The following is a 21,488-nucleotide window of genomic DNA, read 5'->3' as shown; positions in this document are numbered from 1 at the left end:
GAGAAAATAAATTACATGTGACATATTCTACATTTTCTTAAATTGAAAAAAGAATTGAATATAGAATATGCATCATATATAACGTAACTATGAAACTGCTTATGTTTGTGGGGCAAAAAATGCAGATTTTAAAGCTGAAGAACAATGTAGGAAACACAGACACAAATAACTGCACACACAGATTGGAGTGAAAGATGAAGCGCAGGTGATAAGATGAAGCATTCAATCACAAACAGCTTAAACAAGCCATCATCATATTCATCAACATGAACAATTCTCATACAATCACACTTTTACTCAAATTCTTTTATTTCCAGGCTGACTGCTGTCTGCATGTATGACAGGGGAATACAGATAAAGAAAAAGGCCACCAAGCACACACACAAAATAAATGCACAGTATGTAACACCCAGAGATAGATCGGTGATAAGGGAAATGCATGGGCACTACACAAGAGCAAAATACTGCTATCAGGGATTTTAACACTGCTAGAAACTATTTTTGTTGTGTATTTCAGAGGGGAAAATCTGACAGATGTGTGCATGTGTGTGTGTGAGAGAGAGGGAGGGATTGAGAGAGCAATGCAGAGGGACAAGCATTGAGAAAGAGAGGGAGGAGAAGTGCACACAGAGAAGCTATTGATAAATAAAGCAACAGTAACGCTCCGACCAAACGAGGAGAATGTTAACACGCTCTTCTCCATCCATGTTTACCATGAGAAACCTCCTTGGTGACTAATTCCCAACCAACAAGGACCTGCTGGGCTGCTGACACACAGCATCAATTCCCTGTCATACCATCAGACTCTCCACAGCCACTGAGACAACTGCTCCTCTGTGTGTGGTGACTCCACAACATCATGTTATACAGTGAGTTTGGGATTTCCTCTCTAAATGCCCTCAGGGAGTCATTTCTCCTCATCTGCCCCTGTGTGAGCTACATTTTAGACAATAACACAGATTATTAAGTTAGTTTCCAAAATGTTGCCTCATGTTTCTGTTTCAGATGTGATCCCCCTGATGTCTGCATCTGGACAAACTGCCTAAAGTCTGGTTTAAGTGATCTGTGATGGTTTTGAAGTTGGTTTTAATTTGTTTTGATAACAATATCTGCACAGCATAGAGGCCCAGAAATGAGCATGCCTCCACTGTTCCCCAGATGTAATACTGTGTCCAAGTTGGGCACTGCACTCTCTTTCTCTCACCCGCGCACACACACACACACACACACACACACGCACACACACACCCACTGTGCGTGCACGTAGGCTGGCTCTCATTCTCTCTACCTCTCGCTATCTCAAACACGAACGCACGAAAAGGGCACACGGAGCCATCCCCAGAGACGCGAACGCGCAGACACACACGCTTATACACGTAACTCTCTCTCTAACACACACACACACACACACACACACACACACACACACACACACACATGTCGTTGTCCGCAGCAACCAAACGGAACGAATTAACCACCTTTTCTTTTCCTCTCAGTCTCGTGTGCGCGCTCACACGCAAACCAAAAAAAAAAAAAAAAAAAAAAAAAAAAACCTGCGAATGTTCGAATCCCTTCCAACACACGCACGCACACACACACACACACACACACACACACACATATATATGAAGGCATGCATGCGCCCGAGCACGCACCCAAACACGCAGACAGATCGAAAACCTCCAAAACTCACCCTTGGAGGAGGAGATGTCCCCGAGGAGAAGCCCCAGCAGGAGGAGAAGCGGCAGGTCGCGTCCCAGCCTGCCCGGTGTCTTTGCGTACAGCCGCCTCCCCGTCAGCAGCGTGTCCGGCGCTCCCAAATCCCTCATTTTGCTGTTAAATAAATCCAAGCTGGCTTAATGTTAAAGCCTTCTCCCCACCTTGCCGCTCTGCTTGGCTGAAGGAAGCGGAGGGGGGTAAAGGAGGACGGCCGCCCCCTCCTCCTTTTCCTTTCGTTTTTATACAAAAAAAAAAAAAAAAAAAAAAAAAAAAAAAAAAAAAAAAAAAAAAAAAAAAAAAAAAAAAGAATTACACCCGAAGATCAATCACGAATAACCCACACACACATGTCCATGGTAACGTTTGGACAGGTTAACCGGTGGCGGGTTGTCGGTCTGAGATCGGGCAACACGCTGCTGGTGTGAGCTGTCATAGCAGAGACCGGAGGACCGGAGGAGAGAGACAGAGAGATGAAGAGATTCAGTGAGGGAGAGGAGAGAGTTGGTTTGTAGGTCCGCACAGCACGGCGAGCGAGCGACGACTGAGTGAGAGGGAGAGGGAGAGAGAGAGAGAGAGAGAGAGAGATGGAGAGAGAGAGAGAGATGGAGAGAGAAAGATAGAGAGAGATGGAGAGAGAAAGCGGCCAAGGCAAAGAGAGAGCAGTGTTAGTTGGGGGAAGTAAAAAGAGAAGGAGGAAAAGTGGAAGATAGTGGAGGAGGAAGGAAATAGTGAGAAGTAAAGAGAGGACCGAAGAGGGCGGGAGGGAGGGAGAGGAGAGACAGCTATAGGGAGGAAGGGATGGCAGGAAACAAGGATGAGAGAGGGGGATTTCAGGGGAGGAAGATAGAGGAAGAAAGAGTAAAGGAATGAGAGGGAGAGGGAAAAAAGGAAAGAACACGGATCAAGAAGAGCCGAGGGAGAAGGTCAGACGAGTTTTAAGAAAGGTGAATAAGAGGAAAAGAGAGAGGAGAAGGACTGGAATTTCAGGAAAACTGAAGGAGAGATGGAAGCATGAACAGGAGATAGGGAGGACAAAAGAGCAATGCAAGGTAGGACCGAGGGAGAGGTGGAGCAAGATGTGATGGTTGACATGAAAGAGGAAAAGAGATGGAGGGAAGATGGATATAATAGAGGGGATGAAAGAAAGATGGATGGGGGTATTTGAAGAGAACTGAGCAATGGAGGGAGGAAAGGGAGGAAGGAGAAAAGAGTGACAGAGAGAGGGCGAGAGGAAAGTAAAGGGGATGAGGCCAGAGAGAGCAATGTCAGGGGAAAGAAAGAGGAGAAAAGTTAAAAGATGGATGGCAGGAGGGATTCAGTAAAGACTAAAGTTAGGGAAGGAGGAATGGAAGGAAGGAAGAAAAATACAGATACCAAGAAAGAAAAAAAAGGGGGAGAGAAAAGGTAAAATAGGGGGAAAGGAAAGGGGGAAGGCTATAGGCTAAAGGAGAGAGGAAGGAAAGAGTGATGAGAAGAGAGAAAAAGAGGGATAATGAATTTCATTTAAGGAGGTTAAAATGAGGGACAGAATGACAGATGAGGAGCAAACACAGATTCAGGGAAGAGAAGGGGTTAATAAAAGGGTGAACTGAGCAAGGAAAAGATTTATTTCAGGAAAGAAATGAAAGACTGGAATGAATAGGAACAAGAAAAGGGCTGTGTGAATGAGAAAGTGAGGTAAAGAAAGACTTGAAGGAGAGACAAGGGGGAAAAAATGGGAAGTAAAGAGCTGCATGGTGTGTGTGTGTGTGTGTGTGTGTGTGTGTGTGTGTGTGTGTGTGTGTGTGTGTGTGTGTGTGTGTGTGTGTGTGTGTGTGTGCGTGCGTGCGTGCAAAATATACTTTCAAGCATATTCCCAGACTGTGATTTGAGAAGGTGACAAAATGTTAAACACAAAAAACATCATCATCCTCTCACTCCTGCCAATCAATCTCAGGGCCATATGAACAACACTCTGATTCTCTCATCTCTTTAAGTGTGGGTGTGTGTGTGTGTGTGTGTGTGTGTGTGTGTGTGTGTGTGTGTGTGTGTGTGTGTGTGTGTACGCACCCAAACGGAGCCACGAGCCAGTTATTGATCCCCGGTCCCTAGTGGCATGTGCAGAGGATCACGCTAACAAGATTACAACGCTACAAACACGACGTGGAGACTTAGTCCGCTGAGCCACCGAGACGACCAACAGCAGCAGCAGCGTTTAGAGGCAAATGCAAATTACACGTCACTCCAAATTTGGCCCATTACAGTATTTCACAGAAGGTGTCACCCAATACTGTCACATAGTGGAAAGAGAAGCAAGTGAGTGGGCGCCCAAAATATGGACTATTTTCGTGACATGACCTGTAGCTTTTTGAGAGATTACTCAGAGTTTAGATGAGGATTAACCACTTGTTGCCATCTTGGAAGTTTCTTTGGCCTATTAAGCAAACCCCCTGTTAAATATACCTTGAATATAGTCTTAATATCTTTTTAGTGAACTTTTTTATCATTACAGAACAACATGGAGGAAATGTCCAGTACAGATTTGTATTTTAGCATCGTTGTAATGGATTTTCAGCTAGCTGTCAGAGTACTCTCGCTGCTAGCTACTACAACATGAACAATGAATTCGAGCCAATCCTCATTTTGCTTCAGACCCCTAAAACAGCCCCTTGGGTCCTTTGACCACATGTTACAGGATTTATGGGCTACAACAGCTTGTTTTTTGCTTTAACTAAATTTCATAATTGATTTGTTGCTAATCTCCCACAATATTAATCCACACCGATGTTGTTCCACTTGGCAACATCCCTACTCCTTTTACAGATAGTTAACCATTTTAACTTGGATATCACGGCCTGTGTGTGTGTGTGTGTGTGTGTGTGTGTGTGTGTGTGTGTGTGTGTGTGTGTGTGTGTGTGTGTGTGTGTGTGTGTGTGTGTGTGTGTGTGTGTGTGTGTGTGTGCACATTGGTAATAAAGTATGTGTGTGAACGGGTGTTGTGCTGCATGTGTTAGTATGAGTGTGTGTCGTGTGTGTTTCAGTGAGTGGCTGTGTGTGTGTGTGTGTGTGTGTGTGTGTGTGTGTGTGTGTGTGTGTGTGTGTGTGTGTGTGTGTGTGTGTGTGTGTGTGTGTGTGTGTGCGCGTGTGTGGGTTGAGCCATTTCACAGCATTACTGTGAGTCATCCATCAAGCTGGTAGCTTTCTGTGCATAGGGCTAGTTTAGTCATTTTATATATATTTATCAAAAAAACCATTTCTTACATCTACTGGTGGGAGTCTTCATAACAGCATACGCTCCTAAAAAGACTCGTCGTCTCAACCTAGACAAGAGGGTCGTTTGACATAACACACATCTGCTGCTGCTCTTCAACATACAGAGAGACAGGGAGGCAATGAGAAAGGATGGGAGACAAACAGATAAATGCATATATGGACTGATTGTGTGGGCAGACGGAGAGTTAGAGATAAATAGAGGTAGAGATAGATAGATTAGACAGATTCAGCACCATGGACAGCTCTTTACTACAGCTGAGTGAAGTCAGGCTGCCATCTACTGGTCAGTGATAAACTGCAGGAGAGAGGGAGGAGGCAATGGTGTATATGAAGTTTAAGTTGATGTACTATGCTGACAATAAATAAGTAAAGAATAAATCAGAATATAATACAAAAGATGTACTACTGTGAAGGACACCCTTTAAGAGATGTAAAGGAGCAGTTTCATTATATAATAGCTACTAAAATCCTGATCATTTTTCTTCGATGTGATTATATGGTCAGAGTGCTTGTAGAGGTATGAAGAGCAGCCAAGAATATATCTGCTATGATCAGCTGGTACAGGCACACGTTCGAGATATAACTTTAGAACTACACTGCTGTACTCAATGTATAAAGTCTGTAGCCAAGGAAACCCTTCACAGTTCCTTTAAATACATATACTTTACATAATATATATAATCTAGGGTTTTGTACTTTATTCTGAATAGAAGCTAACGAAGAAAAGGAGGTGCTCTTATTCGCCGTCCACTGCAAGGAACTGCTTTAAAAAATGGGATGTTGGAAATAAATAAATTGCAAACCAGTGTTAGCACTGACGTTCATTTAAAATAGAAGACATTTTCTAAGAAGGTTTTTCCTACCACTGTTTGTTTTTGTTCTTGATCTCATTATGCAAAAACTGAAAGTACATCGAGGCCTAAACTGTATTCCTCTTTAATGATTCTTATGAGAAAAAAAAAGATTGGTCGCTTTGATAATGTTGTTTGCAACGTTTTCATATGAGGTCTGCCAGGTTTTTGACTGTGCATTTGTCTTTTTAAATAGAAAACATTCTTGCACCTGAACACAAAGCAAGACTTAGATTAGATGTTAAAAGTAGCACCTTTATATAACACCTGCCAGAAGTGAAAGTGCCATATAGATTTATTATGAAATATTACAGGTCCATATCCCTTATTATTTCTAAGACTGAGAATTACACAGGACGGATTGGAAACATAGTCACGTTAAAAGAAAGTAAGGACAGTGAATGAAAAGCTATAGCATTAGATTAAAGGTGAATAAATGTATAAGACTGTATGTGGTAATAACTGATTAAAATGCACACACAAAGGTCATCAGTGACTGTATTGTGATCAATAGTGGTTATTAGTTATTATAACACTGTGAAGCTGAAACAGGGAGGTTGCTCATTCTGGTTTTGTTACTCATTGTCAGTTGTTAATTACAGCCTGTAATTTAACGGGTAAGCGATAATCGGTCGAAGGCAGAAGCAATCTTTTCTCCAACAATCATTTCCTTCAAAGTTTCCAAAGCAACAAAGCTGCATTTCCACTGGAGACTTCTGTTTTCTTCTTTTCTGCTCAGTGGAAAAGAAGTAGCCAACTGTTGTGTGTCTCTCTCTCTCAGCTTTAAAGTTTAGCATGTTTTTTCGAGCTCAGACCACAGAGGGTTAGAAGTTAACGTATTTCAACTTTTAGTAAAACAGCCCTCTGTTTCAAATGGGTTTTTTCCCCGAGCAACAGCAGGAGCCGCAATCGGCACTTGGCCCAACATCTGTTTAGAGCCACTAGACGATTCACAGGGTAACTGAGGATGAGTCAATGATTGCTGTTTATCCCAATTTTCTTTTGCTATTTTTGTGGAAATAGTCCTCTGCATTAGAGCAGAATAAATGTGAAAATCAGCCAAGCAGAATGTTTTAACAATACAGATATTTTCCCAGTTAAAAAAAATTGTGGTGTATTACATACACAAAAAAGTCTTAAATCCAAAAAAAGGAAAAAGGTTAATTTATCAAAGACTTTCAAACCAAACCATTCTCCTTATCCAACTTAATTTCTAATTGGAATATCCTTTTAGGCATGGTGCCTAAAAGTTTGCCTAAATACTGGCAGCATTCAGCTTTATCAAGCAAAAGAATGGAGGGAAAACAAATAGCACTCTTAACTACCTTTGTTCAAACTTGTTTTAATCACCCTCTGACAACAGCTCATAACAGCTCAGTGTAAATGAATACTGTATCATTTATTCATGGTAATTTCTTCCAGTGCCCTTGGACACTCACACTCTTACAGCAAAGCGTATAATAATACATTTAGGGATTTAAAGGCAAATGTAATGCAGTGAGGACAGTAATCGATTACTGCATTTGGAGAGTAACAGCAAAGTGACGTACTGCCTCACTGTTGGTTCACATAGTGGTGATTATAAACGCAGTCATTAATTAAGAATTGCTATAGCCCCAACTATTCCCATAACTGATTGTCTACTAAATTAAATAATAATAAACTAAACACCATACAGTATACAGTGGGGCCGGAACTAGTAATTAGGCATATTTTTAGATTATCCATTTGTTTCAAATCGTGTTTAGACTATTAAATCTATTATATCTAATACATATCAAAAATACTGAAAACATGCATATAACTATGTCCCACAGTCCAAGGTAACATTTGCATGTGTCTTGTTTTGTTTAATCAACAGTCCAAAACCCAAAGATATTAAATGTAGGATAATAAAAATCAGAAAAAGCTGGAACCAGGAAATGTTTGGTAATTTGGCTTGAGAAATGACCAAACACATGATTATCCTTTTAGAAAATATAAATACAGTATATTAAAAAGTATAAATATACTATATAAACCCCATTTACTCTGACTCCCACAAACCTCAAAGTCTAACTGAGGACCTGTTCAGAATGGGACCCAAATGACAAAAGCATTATTACAGAATGTTGCCTGGGCACCAGGTTCAAAAAGCTTTTCTTATTGTGTTTGAATCCACTTCAGATGAAAGTAAACTACAGTATTTCTTACTGAGCCAGGACCAAAGGAGGAGAGCCTTAATTGACTCAACTTGAGTCCCCACAGGTCAAGAAAACCAGTAATTTTTAATGAGCACTGGTCTCAAGGTGAGTCACTATATTTATTTAACTTGACGGAAAAAGTTTTAAGCTGTCTCATTCATATGAGAGCAGAATGTTGAACTACTTTGCTGTGCTGGACCATACCCAAGTAGTCTCCGAGAGTCTTCCCATAGAAACCCAAGGCTCTGTGTGTGTGTGTGTGTGTGTGTGTGTGTGTGTGTGTGTGTGTGTGTGTGTGTGTGTGTGTGTGTGTGTGTGTGTGTGTGTGTGTGTGTGTGTGTGTGTGTGTGTGTGTGTGTGTCTGACTGTGAGTTAATACAGAACACACCTGTTCTCCTAAGAGAGCTCAAAGTCAAACATGCAGCCTTTTAGAGAAAATGACCAAAGAGGGGAAAGAATATAAAAGACAGGATGCAATGAGACGGACAGAAAATGAAAAGGCAGGTATGGATGTTACACAGCTAAAAAACTAGCTCGAGCTGCAGCTATCGATTATGTAATTAATCTAGTATTCTACAAATTATTCCATAGACTAATTGAGTAAGCGGATAAAAAAATATTTTGCTTTAGGAAAAATAAATATACAAAAGAGAAAATAAGGCAGAACAACTCACTGATTTCCCTTTTCTAAAAAGCTACATTTTCATTGCTGTCATCATCTGTCAAAACTATGCTCGTTTAGTGCATTTAGGTGCCAAATTACATTCTTGGTTTCAAAGATCCAAACTAACTTCTTTCACCACCATCCCAAGTCAATGTAAAACAGTCAAAATTCTAAATGTTTTACTTTTACCTTGTTATTATCATCTTAAGTGGATCTTTGCATAAAAACACGATTTCCATTTTTAGGGAATAATTAATTGTACTTTACATTATATGTTAAATAAAGGTTTATTGGTTTTACCTCTCAAACATTATACAGCTTAGCTTTAACTGAATACAAATAATACATAAACCCTATGAATACAAACTGCTATTGAATCAGTACTTGTATCTGCCTATACCCAAAGCCCAGGTATTGTAACTTGCTTTGAGAGATTGCAAAATGGAGGAAAATAAATGGAAGGAGGGTGGGAAAGGTGAAGGATATAGGCTCAGATTAGGCAGTGATTATGAAATTGGTCAGATAAGGAGGAGTGGGAAATAAGGATGTGCAAAACAGAGCATATTAAAAAGGAAGAGGAGGAGAAGAATTAAAATGTTTCTGTCATTGCTAGGAATAAAAAAAGCTAAGGGTGCAACGGACAACAAAACTTGCAGATTGGGTCGTGTCACTGTCACGGACAGATCAGCAGAAAAAAATTATTCTAGAGATGCCCCGATTAGTTTTTTTGTCCTGCTAAAATGGATTTGCAATCGTTGATGAACAAACCGGCGAATACGGATTGTTTCTTTTGTTTCATTTCGTTGCAGCAGCTGGGACACAAGGCTCCTTTTTATTTTCACCTCAAATCATTTCAACCGCTCTGAAGTCTTTGTAAACAATCAAACATTCTTAATTGCTATCCGGTTTAGTCATCTATAGTGCATAAAACTACATAATTAATTATTGTGAAACAAAAGATTGTGTTTATAGTGATAAAACAAATCTTGTTAGTGTTTTTAATTATGTATTAGAAGCTGCTTAGAGCAAGTGTTAAAAAAAAAGGTCATAATTCCCTCTCTAATATCTATTTTATAAGGACTTTAACTGCGGTCTGTTACACCACTAAAAAGAGTCCATGCTTGCTTAAAAAATTTACTAGAGATAGACTCTGAACTGGTTCAACTCCTAACTTGAAGGGTACTTAGAGAGCGCAGACCTCCACCAAGGCCAGGTCCTATCTTACTATTTTTACGAAAGTGAAAAAAAGAATGTTTAGGATCCGCCCTAAATTTGAATGGACGATGTACCATAAACTTCCACAAGGTTTCATGAAAGTCAGTAATCCTGCTGACAAACAAAAAAGCTGAACTAAAAATACAACCTCCTCAGCAGAGGTAATGAATGGGAGACAGACTTGGGTGCTGTGGAAGCATCCAGAGAATTTGACTTGGACGCTGGCACGTTGTCTGGTTCTGAGCCATTTACACCAACCGTGGGGAGAAAATGGAAAATAGCTGGAGAAAAAGCAGGTGACAAGAACTTGTGAATTAGGATGCCACTGAGTTACTGAAGGAGGGAGTGTGGGTGGAGAGAGTAAACAGATTGGGAGGAAGTGGTGATGATAATGATGAAAGCTATGTGAGCGTGATGGGGCTGGTGGGAGGGAGAGAGGTACTGTAAAGCGGAAAAGAGGAAAGGGATGCAGGGGAGTGTGTTTGTGGGTGTGGGTGGGCGGGGGGGTGGAGGGTAATGATGATGGTAAGGGATGATGAGATGTGGTTAAATGAGAAATGATTTGCAAGACGAGGAGGGAAGGAGAGGGAGCGATTGAGCTCTTTCAATGAAGAACTCGGTTTAAACGTGGAGGAGGAGAGTAGAGCAGGTACTCAACAAAGGAGATGAGGACGCTGGAGGAATTGAGTGAAGGAGTTGGAGGACGGGGAGTGAGGGAAGTCTAGAGGGTAGACAAGGTGTATGAGTACACACAAAGTGCTATTGACTGAAGGCTTTCCCTGTTAATTGCATATTCCCTATGATTGCGCTGTGAATTGCTGCGCTGAATGAGAATTACTTTCTCTCACTCTTTTCTTTCAGAGAGAGAGAGAAGGAGAGAGAGAGAGACACAAAGAGGCGCAAGTGAGACACAAAGGAGAAGAGAGAGGCAGACAGAACATATAGAGAGAGACAGGGGGTTTAGGCCACTAAAACAATTAGTTAAATTGAGGGAAAGATTGTGTTCTTGGTTAAGTAATGAAAAAGTCAACACAGAGTTGTACGTGGTGGAATACAATGACCTTTCCAATATTTAACCAAGGCCATGATCTTTACTTGACCTTAACCAAGAGCATAGGCAGGTGCACAACGCAAATACACTCTGCTTGTTACACACACACACACACACACACACACACACACACACACACACACACACACACACACACACACACACACACACACACACACACACACACAGTGATGACAGTGCTCCTCCTCCGCAGTTAGATATGTTATTGTGCTTTTGCTCACATGCAGTCAAACAGAGTTGTTGATGGTACAACATACCTGTTTATTCCCTCACTCCACAATATGCCACTGCAACATTAATTCAGCACTTCCTGTCAATGTACAGTTGCAGATAAATATTAAGCTACTCTAATACTACTAGTAATATACTATTTATGGAATTAGATTCCAGCGATGGCTGTGTAAGATTGTGTTTGACTCGCTGTTAGGTTTTAAAAGGGAACAGGATATGAAAACTATGATTGTTTGGATTAATATTATGCAAAAAATACACCTATCATTAATCAAGAGTCTAAATACAACCACTGCCACTTACTTTGTACATATTATGTCCCATAGATGGTTTAAATACGGCCCATAGGATCCCCAAACTTACTACAAAGCATCCTGAGCGGAGCATGAATGTGAGTACCACCTTTAGTGACGATTCATTCAATGATCATCAAAGTCATTAAGATACATCATCTGATAACCATCAATGTTCATATGTTGTCAATCCATCCAGCAGTTATTTCACCGGAAAAGTGACCATGTCAATAACATGGCCAAAAGACATATATGAGCGCTTGGAGCTAACCCTAAATCTGAATCCCCTACTTAGTTTCACTACATTTTCTTATTTAATAAATCTCTTTTATAACAGCTCAAGGAAAAGTAGAAAAATATCTCAGAAAATCAACTCAACCAAATATGCAAATAATTGTTTACATGCCCTACAAAGATGCCTGGCTGATTTGAATTCTTAAACTCTGCAACTATTAAAAATACATTTCAGAATCAGATAGACAGAACACTTTCAAAAGGTTTTGTGATTCATATGAATAAAACAAGCTGTATCAACATGTTGAAAGAATAAGTTGCAGGCTATAAATTGTGTCACATTGGTGTTTTAGCTTTCCATAGTTTGATTTTGGTAGGTGGATATATTCATTGTGAGAAACTATATTCATGTTTGCTATTGCTCTCTCTCCAGAGATGAGTTCTCTGTCTGAGGACAGGAAGCAGACAAGAGGAGTGGGCAGATTAACAGCGTCCCTGTGTTCCCTGTGATATGGGAAACAAATCATACTGTGATTAAACTGTCTGCACAGAATTCTGGTGATACCACTTCTGATCAACGCCTCTTTTGTACAGGTGTGAATGGGTCCTGGCGTCTCTGGGGAAATGCTAGCTCATAAGTCATCAGTAGTAGTGACATGCCGACCGTGGAGATTAGTATCTTGCCCTTCAAGTCTGTCAAGCAGGCTTGAATGCTTCTTCAGTGAGAGAGCATTAGATTGGTGGGCACATAGCACCGAGTGGATCCATAGACTGCAGTCCAATTCCAGTTTGTATTTTAATTACAAGAAATACACACAGCTTAACGGTATGAGGCAGGGCTATTTTGTGTGTTGCAACGAGGCACTGGTGAGCATAAGCAATTTTCCGAACTTTTACAACAGCTAAAAAGCTGTAAAACTCCTGTATAATATGTCAAAATAAAACCACTGTATAGCCATAGGAACACGTTTTCAGAGGGCCATGCTGTGGGGCAGGGGTGCTGTGCTAAATCTGCCAAGTCAGATCAATAAAATACTAAGGGCCACTATACAAAATATTACAGAGAGCCATCTGTAAAACTTGAGCAATAAAAAAAAATAGCGTGTGACAGAGACTAGGAGAGATCAAGTTAAAAGAGACAGGATGGAATCTTGTAGCAGCACAAACACAGTGTGCCTCAGCCACCTGGGGGTACTCTAAAAAGTAAAATGTGTTTTTCATGAACAGTATTTTATTTCCATATACAGTGGGGCAAAAAAGTATTTAGTCAGCCACCAATTGTGCAAGTTCTCCCACTTAAAAAGATGAGAGACGCCTGTAATTTTCATCATAGGTACACTTCAACTATGAGAGACAGAATGGGGGGAAAGAATCCAGGAAATCACATTGTAGGATTTTTAATGAATTAATTGGTAAATTCCTCGGTAAAATAAGTATTTGGTCACCTACAAACAAGCAAGATTTCTGGCTCTCACAGACCTGTAACTTCTTCTTTAAGAGGCTCCTCTGTCCTCCACTCGTTACCTGTATTAATGGCACCTGTTTGAACTTGTTATCAGTATAAAAGACACCTGTCCACAACCTCAAACAGTCACACTCCAAACTCCACTATGGCCAAGACCAAAGAGCTGTCAAAGGACACCAGAAACAAAATTGTAGACCTGCACCAGGCTGGGAAGACTGAATCTGCAATAGGTAAGCAGCTTGGTGTGAAGAAATCAACTGTGGGAGCAATTATTAGAAAATGGAAGACATACAAGACCACTGATAATCTCCCTCGATCTGGGGCTCCACGCAAGATCTCACCCCGTGGGGCCAAAATGATCACAAGAACGGTGAACAAAAATCCCAGAACCACACGGGGGGACCTAGTGAATGACCTGCAGAGAGCTGGGACCAAAGTAACAAAGGCTACCATCAGTAACACACTACGCCGCCAGGGACTCAAATCCTGCAGTGCCAGACGTGTCCCCCTGCTTAAGCCAGTACGTGTCCAGGCCCGTCTGAAGTTTGCTAGAGAGCATTTGGATGATCCAGAAGAGGATTGGGAGAATGTCATATGGTCAGATGAAACCAAAATAGAACTTTTTGGTAAAAACTCAACTCGTCATGTTTGGAGGAGAAAGAATGCCGAGTTGCATCCAAAGAACACCATACCTACTGTGAAGCATGGGGGTGGAAACATCATGCTTTGGGGCTGTTTTTCTGCAAGGGGACCAGATCCTGATCCGTGTAAAGGAAAGAATGAATGGGGCCATGTATCGTGAGATTTTGAGTGAAAACCTCCTTCCATCAGCAAGGGCATTGAAGATGAAACGTGGCTGGGTCTTTCAGCATGACAATGATCCCAAACACACCGCCCGGGCAACGAAGGAGTGGCTTCGTAAGAAGCATTTCAAGGTCCTGGAGTGGCCTAGCCAGTCTCCAGATCTCAACCCCATAGAAAATCTGTGGAGGGAGTTGAAAGTCCGTGTTGCCCAGCGACAGCCCCAAAACATCACTGCTCTAGAGGAGATCTGCATGGAGGAATGGGCCAAAATACCAGCAACAGTGTGTGAAAAGCTTGTGAAGACTTACAGAAAACGTTTGACCTCTGTCATTGCCAACAAAGGGTATATAACAAAGTATTGAGATGAACTTTTGTTATTGACCAAATACTTATTTTCCACCATAATTTGCAAATATATTCTTTAAAAATCAGACAATGTGATTTTCAGGATTTTTTTTTTCTCATTTTGTCTCTCATAGTTTAGGTATACCTTTTAAGTGGGAGAACTTGCACAATTGGTGGCTGACTAAATACTTTTTTGCCCCACTGTATAACAGCATGGCTGCATCTGGTTCATGGATTATTGACAGATGACAAGAAACGTAATTCATGTTTTATAATAATATAAAACAAAATTCAGGGCAAGAAGTAAACACAGGTGTTAGAGTAGATATATAGTATCATTACTCAAACAATCATGTGCTTAGTGATACAAACATCTGCCTCCAAAAGTATTCTGGCTATATTGGCTTTATAAACAGCAGGTAATCTGGGTTGTGGGGAGCCATTTATGCTCATAAATACCTGCAGAATGTTTTCAATGCTTTACCCACTGATTTCTTTTATACTGGAGGCATTAATACCCTCATTGGATTACACAACCTTAAACCATGCTGATGACGGAGGATTTCGATGTGTTTTATGATTAGGATTCATGATTATGGTGTGATCCTTATGCAGTACAGACACACACACACACACACACACAAAGACTTTAACGAAATGGTGTCTTCTCAAAGACTCAAAGAAAGGGATATTTGACATGCAGACAGAAAATAATGTTTCTTCCTCTTGAAGTTACTTTAGAGGAAATTAAGTTCAGCTGGAGTTTAAAATGTTTGACCTTGCACTCTAAGTGTGTGAAACTGAATCAAATAGTATGTGACCCTGCAGTAATAGCCATTTGAAAATATCTGACCCTTATTAAATAGTATCTGACCGAAGTCAAGATGTGTGTGCTGCTCTGTCTCTGCTTGTTTAAGTCGATCAGCCTGATGACCTGTCTCCCCCTCGCTCTGATAACGCCTGCATGAACACAGGCACACAGCACACAAAGTTCATAGAGGTATAGACAACTGTTGATCTATATGCTTGTATACACACTTCCTGACAAGTCAGCCACTGACGAACACACACACACACACACACACACACACACACACACACACACACACACACACACACACACACACACACACACACTCTGAGATCAATTTCAATTCTCCAGTTAGGGAACAAATCAGCAGACAGCCTTTCATCCTTTCATCTCTTCAGCCTCTCACTCTTCCTCTACACTGCCCAGTTCTCTCTATTGATCTCTGTCGCTCTCTTGGTTTCCTTCTTCCTCTATCCTCTCTTTATATATTCCTCTTTCTGCTTATTTTCTGTCCATCTCCTATTCTACCTATTCATCGCCTCAACATGTATCTTTTGAGTTCTCTCTCTGCCTCCCCCTCCGTCTCTGTTTTCTCCCCTCTCTCCTTTCTCAGCTCTCACTGTCTTTAATAGCCACTAACCCCCAACACACACACACACACACACACACACACACACACACACACACACACACACACACACACACACACACACACACACACACACACACCTACACCTACACCTACACCCACACACACACACACACACACCTCATTAAATGAAGTTAATTTCCAATCCATGAAAAGCTATTGACCCTCTGCAGAGGTTGCACACATTGTCAAGTTGTATTGAACAGGGCATATCTGAACGCCTGTCTGACTGTCTCTTTGATCATCTGCCTACCTGTCCCGCTGAAGCGTGTCTGCAGGACTTGTGTTTGCATGCGAGTTTATTCCTGATGATAGAAGTGGAATTTGTTTACCTAAGCGTGGTAATCCCAGAGTGTTTTTTCTCCTTTGGCATATTTTTGGGGAGATAAACTGTCACTGCTGTGATGTTAATGCACTGCAAATCCTTTAGATATATATTAGTCAGCATTGGTAGTATAGAGTGATGTCTTTCTCCAAGTATTTACTGTTTATCACGTTTAACTTTCTGCGGCTGCTCATGCTAGCTACTCTACTTCTTATGTGGACGTCATAAACAAAACTTTCAAACAATAATCTAATGTTCAGGAAGAAGCGACTGTCAGAGCCTCTTACTGAGGAAGGGCATCCTTTAATGAACACAGACTTTATAAATGAACTTCATATTAAAAATAGACAACATCTCAACGTGGAATGATATATTAACAGTAAAGACACATCCCTTGTTTGAAATCATTCTAAAAAATGAATGGCCCAGGCTTTGTTTTTGGACAATATGAAATACAGCAAAGGATGTGTGTGTTTGTATGACTGTGTATGCACGTCAGAGAGACAGACATAGAGAGAGAAAAAGAAAGAAAGAGAGAAGACAAAGAGAAGAGAAAAAGAAAGCATGAGAATAGAAAAGAAAAAGACACTGATGTAAAGAGAGTTATGTTAATGTGCTGCTGACCCATTGAAACACTTGATAACATACTAAAACTCAAAACAAAACTCTGGCATTTTCATGATGACACTTTCAACTTGGATAATATCCCTATAGAGTTTACAATATGCGACTTTGTTTGCATCATTAACTGTACGTAATTCTTGCATTTATTGGCATTCAGGAAGTGTCTTCAGACTCCAACAAAGTACAAACATTACAAACGCTATATTGTATGTTTTGTGTGTTGAGAGGGTCATCATGTCATATTTTCACCATCAATGAGAGACCAACAACAACAATTCAACATCTTCTACATGTAAAGGCCATTGGAACTGTCAATGGTCGGCACAATAAACAAGATCCAGAAATGTGTCGAGAAATCATGTTTTCTGACATATGAAGCTCCCCAGGAAAGTAGGGATACACAAAGAGAGCCTTAAGGCGTAGAGTAGCCTGGTCCTGTTTTAAACCATCAACAGTTGTCTGTGAAAAGGTTCTTTCACATTTTATTTAGAAAACTGTGTGTTTTGTTAGTTAACTTCATATAGCCCTTTGGAAAGAATTGCTTCTTCCATGTGAATGCACTATTTCCAGCTGGGCCGATGGAAAATGGTCGACACCGTAGGGTGTGTTTGAGCTTCTGTTCGGATTTTTGCTTGTTGTTAGTTTGCTCATGTATTGCTTGTTTACTGAACTTGCAATTAGGGTTGCAAATATTAATTACAAACCAATTATCTCTCAATATTGATTAGTTTGGAAATGGTTTTGTGAAGGGGGTTTTTTTGTCCATAAATTCCCAACCCCACAAATTATCGGAGCTCAAGGTGGCCAACAGGCCAAATTCACCCCCCAAAAAGATATTTTGAAATTATATAAAACAAAGAAGAACATCAAATGAATGTGTGAGGCTAATAGAGACTGTTAAAGGCTTTGCATTTGAGCTGATAAATAAAAAGTTTGAAATACTCAACGTGATAACAAAACCTTTTCAAATGACAAAACTTGCATTAAGAACGCTTTCAGATGCAATTACCTGATGTTGTCTATTAGAGACTGAATCTCAATGCGTTAAAATAATCCAATTTGGAAAAACATTTCACTGTGTCACAGTATGATTTAATACAGAGAATCACATTGCTTAGCAGGTTTCTCATTGTTGTAGCAGTGTCATGCTGACACTTAAACACAAAATATTCAGCTTGACTGTTTTCACAGAGCGATGATTATCTCATTGTCTCATTATCTCAGCCTGGCATTCCTGGTTCAAGTAGGATGTGGAAAGCTAGATGAGAGTACCTGGGTTACAACTGATCCAAAAACAGTCTTATAGATTTAAAAGTACAATCTAACGTGGGTCGATACACCATCATATTGTTCAATACGAGACGGCTAACAAACCTCCTTTGGAGCCCACCACAATCATGTTCCTATCAGAGCTTTTTCTCTTCATTAGAAAGCAATTTACACTTTTATATAGAACGGATAGTCAATAGGCAAGAAGTTACTTGTGTAATGATGCACAAGGTCATAGAAAGTTGATTTCCGTGGGAAGCTAAGAGGTATGTTTTAATAATATATAATAGAGCAGTGCTCCAAAGCATTTGATGGAGGGAGTGTGATGATATATTGATCTTACTATAGGTAAGCATTGAGCTGAATGGAAAAAAAATGATGAGGAAAGGTGTGTGAGTGTGTGTGTGTGTGTGTGTGTGTGTGTGTGTGTGTGTGTGTGTGTGTGTGTGTGTGTGTGTGTGTGTGTGTGTGTGTGTGTGTGTGTGTGTGTGTGTGTGTGTGTGTGTAAGCGTTGGTGGGATTGCGATAAGTGTTGCAAAGGGTTGGTTAATTTACTGAAATGCTCAGTAGTAAGTTAAACTCAGGTATTTGGGAACTTTTTCAAAGTTTCAATATAAAATCTTATCTTTTAATGGTGAATCTATTTAGGGGAAAATGAACATTAAAAGCAATATTAGATCTTATCGCCCCAGCAACCAGGAGACTACTTTACTGAGTGGAGAGGGGGGCTCTGAGAGACAGACCTTCACATGGTGGAGCTGTAGCAACTTGAATACAGCAAGCACAAACCCAAACGCCGGGGGTTTAATCTGCCCCGATCCTCTTTCGAAACTTTCTGTTGCAGCCGTTGAACTGGTTAAACACAGCACCGGGCTGGGGTTTGCGCTGGCTGAATGAGAGTTGCTCCAGCTCTGCTAACTGGAGGTCCATCTCTTGAAGGCACTGCCCACCCTCCTCTGGGCGAAGTTGTCTCCTGGTGGAGCGGAGGGCAAAGCAAAAGTTATAATCCAACACAAACTATAAAAAGCCCTTTACCTTCAATGTGATTGACAAGCCCTTGAGGCAGCGCTACTTATTTGTCCTCATATGGACTGAAGGCAGACTGGACGCAACAGTGACTCACTATCGCCCCCAGAGGTACAAGTGGTATTGCATATCTCTGCAACACAATAAATATACGCCTTTGACATAATTCCCATGGAAAGTTTCTACCTTGAATATTACTTGACTTTTTTAAACCCTAGTTACAATAAAAGTTTGCAGCAGGTTGGAAGCTCGTGAAGCAAGCAAGATGACATGCACTGAGTTGACATTCACTTGGAGGTATGATGAAGTCTCCATAGGAAGAGAAAACAAAAAGTGAAATTCTTACTTATTTTAATGGACTTTTCTATGATGTAATCAACGGAAATCTCTATTTCCTGGAAAGTATTTCAAAAATATTTGCTCTGTAGTTTTCTCCATGCTTCATGCATATGACCTGTTAATTATCAAAAATGATAAGGGGTCTGTAAAAAGTCCCTGCTGGGTTGGACTAATAGCCTGTGTGCATGAAGTATGACAGCCTTCTAAATTAAACCATTTGTTCAAAGGAGGTCAGCCTAAGAGGTAACCATGTACCTAAAACAAGATTGTTGTGCCTTCATGGGCTAAAAAACTGTATTACCACCATCTGTTTTGAGTGAGATGCTGGTTGAAAAGGGCTGCCAAAGAACTATAACAACAACGAATTACCTTAGTCTCATTATTGTTTACTGCTTTCCCTTACACTATGGTCTAAATGCAATAAACGCATAATGCCTGCCTTAGACGTTTGAGGGTAAAATGGGAAGGGCTGAGATATATGAATGGGCTTATCCAGAAAGCATCTCCAACAGATGTTTGAAAATATCTTAACACCTTGTCTATGAGAAGCGAAATGATGAGGATGGTGAATACGCTTAAGATCGACTCAAATAACTCTTGTTTAATGCTCTATTTGTCAGGATTTCTACTGCAAAGGAAACCTCACTTTGAAGCAAGACTTTCTTAACTCCATCTCTAATCTTAAACCGTAAGCTATCCTTTAAATATTACAAACACAAGAGGTGTGTTTAGTTTATACATTACATTACATTACACTTTTATCCAAAGCGACTTACAGTCAGTAGTATATTACATATCATTCACCCATTCACACACTGATGACAGGCTACCATGCAAGGTGCCACCATCAGACTCTAACTAACATTCATGCAACATCCAGTCCACACCGATGGCAAGCCTTCGGGAGCAACTTGGGGTTAAGTGTCTTGCCCAAGGACACATCGACTGCCGAAGCCGGGTATCGAACCACCGACCCTCTGATTGGGAGAACTACCTTGCTCTCCACTACGCCACAGCCGCTATACGAGTAGCATTATGGAGCAGTCACCTTCCTGAAGTTCACTGGTGGCTCCAAGACCTTTATTTGTACCTCTCCAAATTTCCAAAATAGATTTAGCAGTGCAGTGGGTAACAAAGATAATGAAAAGGAATGTTGCACAGCACAGGTATTTACAGAATCTTCAATATATTTTAATGCTCAGTGGAATCCACAATGAACCTCTCTCATATTGGCACTTGTCTGATTAGAATTCATATTTTTCCAGCTCCATTGTCTCATTCTCTCTCTCTCTTTGTTCCCCACTCTGTCTCATTTCTTTTTTCTTCACACTCGTCTTTCATCCTCCCTTCTTTCACTTTAGCCCCCAATCTCACGTGTACATAATATTCTAAACCGAGTAAAACAATATATATAATCTAAGATAATAAAAAGCCACCGTTTGAATGTTGACTGAGTCTTGATTGGATGCTGCAGCTCCAGGACTCAGATGAAGATCAAACAACGAAATCAAATATTGTTAATGAATCTTTGCAAGTCACTCTCTTCCTTCACTTTCTCTCCTTTCTCCGTATTTCTCGCTGCCTCCCTTTCTATCCCTCCTAGTGGTTAGGGCATTATTGTTGAGGGAAGGTAAAAGATGCGATGAGAGGATTGTACAAAAGTGGCGTGAGACTGTGATCAAATCAGAATTTAAATAAAGAAAAAGCTCAATTATAATGACGTAACGAACTAAACTTTGGTCAAAATATAAGACATCTTCATGTGGTTCATTTGTATTTCAATGACTTTTTAAGCACTTCAAAAAGGACTATTTTCAAGGTGTGTCAAAACTTTTCTTTCCCTTCAAAATTCAACCCAGTATCAAAATGTCTTTTTTCATCCATTTCAAACTGTTCTTCTTTGACAATAACCAGGCTTTATTCAGTTTGTTCCCTCTTGCTTATGCTTCTGTGCTTTATTGTAGATCATTTTTTGGCACATATGTTGCCAATTAATTATTAAATGTAATTAGTTTGTTAATTAATAACAGTATAAGTTGCTTAACTGCACTGCATCTAGATCTGCTAGTCCAAGCATTACAGTGTCTCTTACATTTGTGAACCATCGTATTCATACC

The 21,488-nt window shown here is 40.4% G+C and overlaps 1 protein-coding gene across 1 annotated transcript in view; it reads right to left on the bottom strand.

Moving 5' to 3' along the window:
- LOC129105835 (CUB and sushi domain-containing protein 1-like) overlaps positions 1 to 1,829 on the bottom strand; it is a 357,039-nt gene extending 355,210 nt beyond the window's left edge. The window contains exon 1 of the mRNA XM_054617046.1: positions 1,694 to 1,829. Coding sequence (XP_054473021.1) covers positions 1,694 to 1,829 — 136 coding nt within the window. The remainder of the gene's footprint in view (positions 1 to 1,693) is intronic.
- Positions 1,830 to 21,488: the final 19,659 nt, after the last annotated feature.

The sequence above is a fragment of the Anoplopoma fimbria genome, chromosome 2, assembly GCF_027596085.1.
Source record: "Anoplopoma fimbria isolate UVic2021 breed Golden Eagle Sablefish chromosome 2, Afim_UVic_2022, whole genome shotgun sequence".
In the NCBI taxonomy this organism is placed as follows: domain Eukaryota; kingdom Metazoa; phylum Chordata; class Actinopteri; order Perciformes; family Anoplopomatidae; genus Anoplopoma; species Anoplopoma fimbria.
The sequence above is the reverse complement of the archived record's forward strand: the minus strand, read 5'-3'. Positions and strand labels throughout refer to the sequence as shown.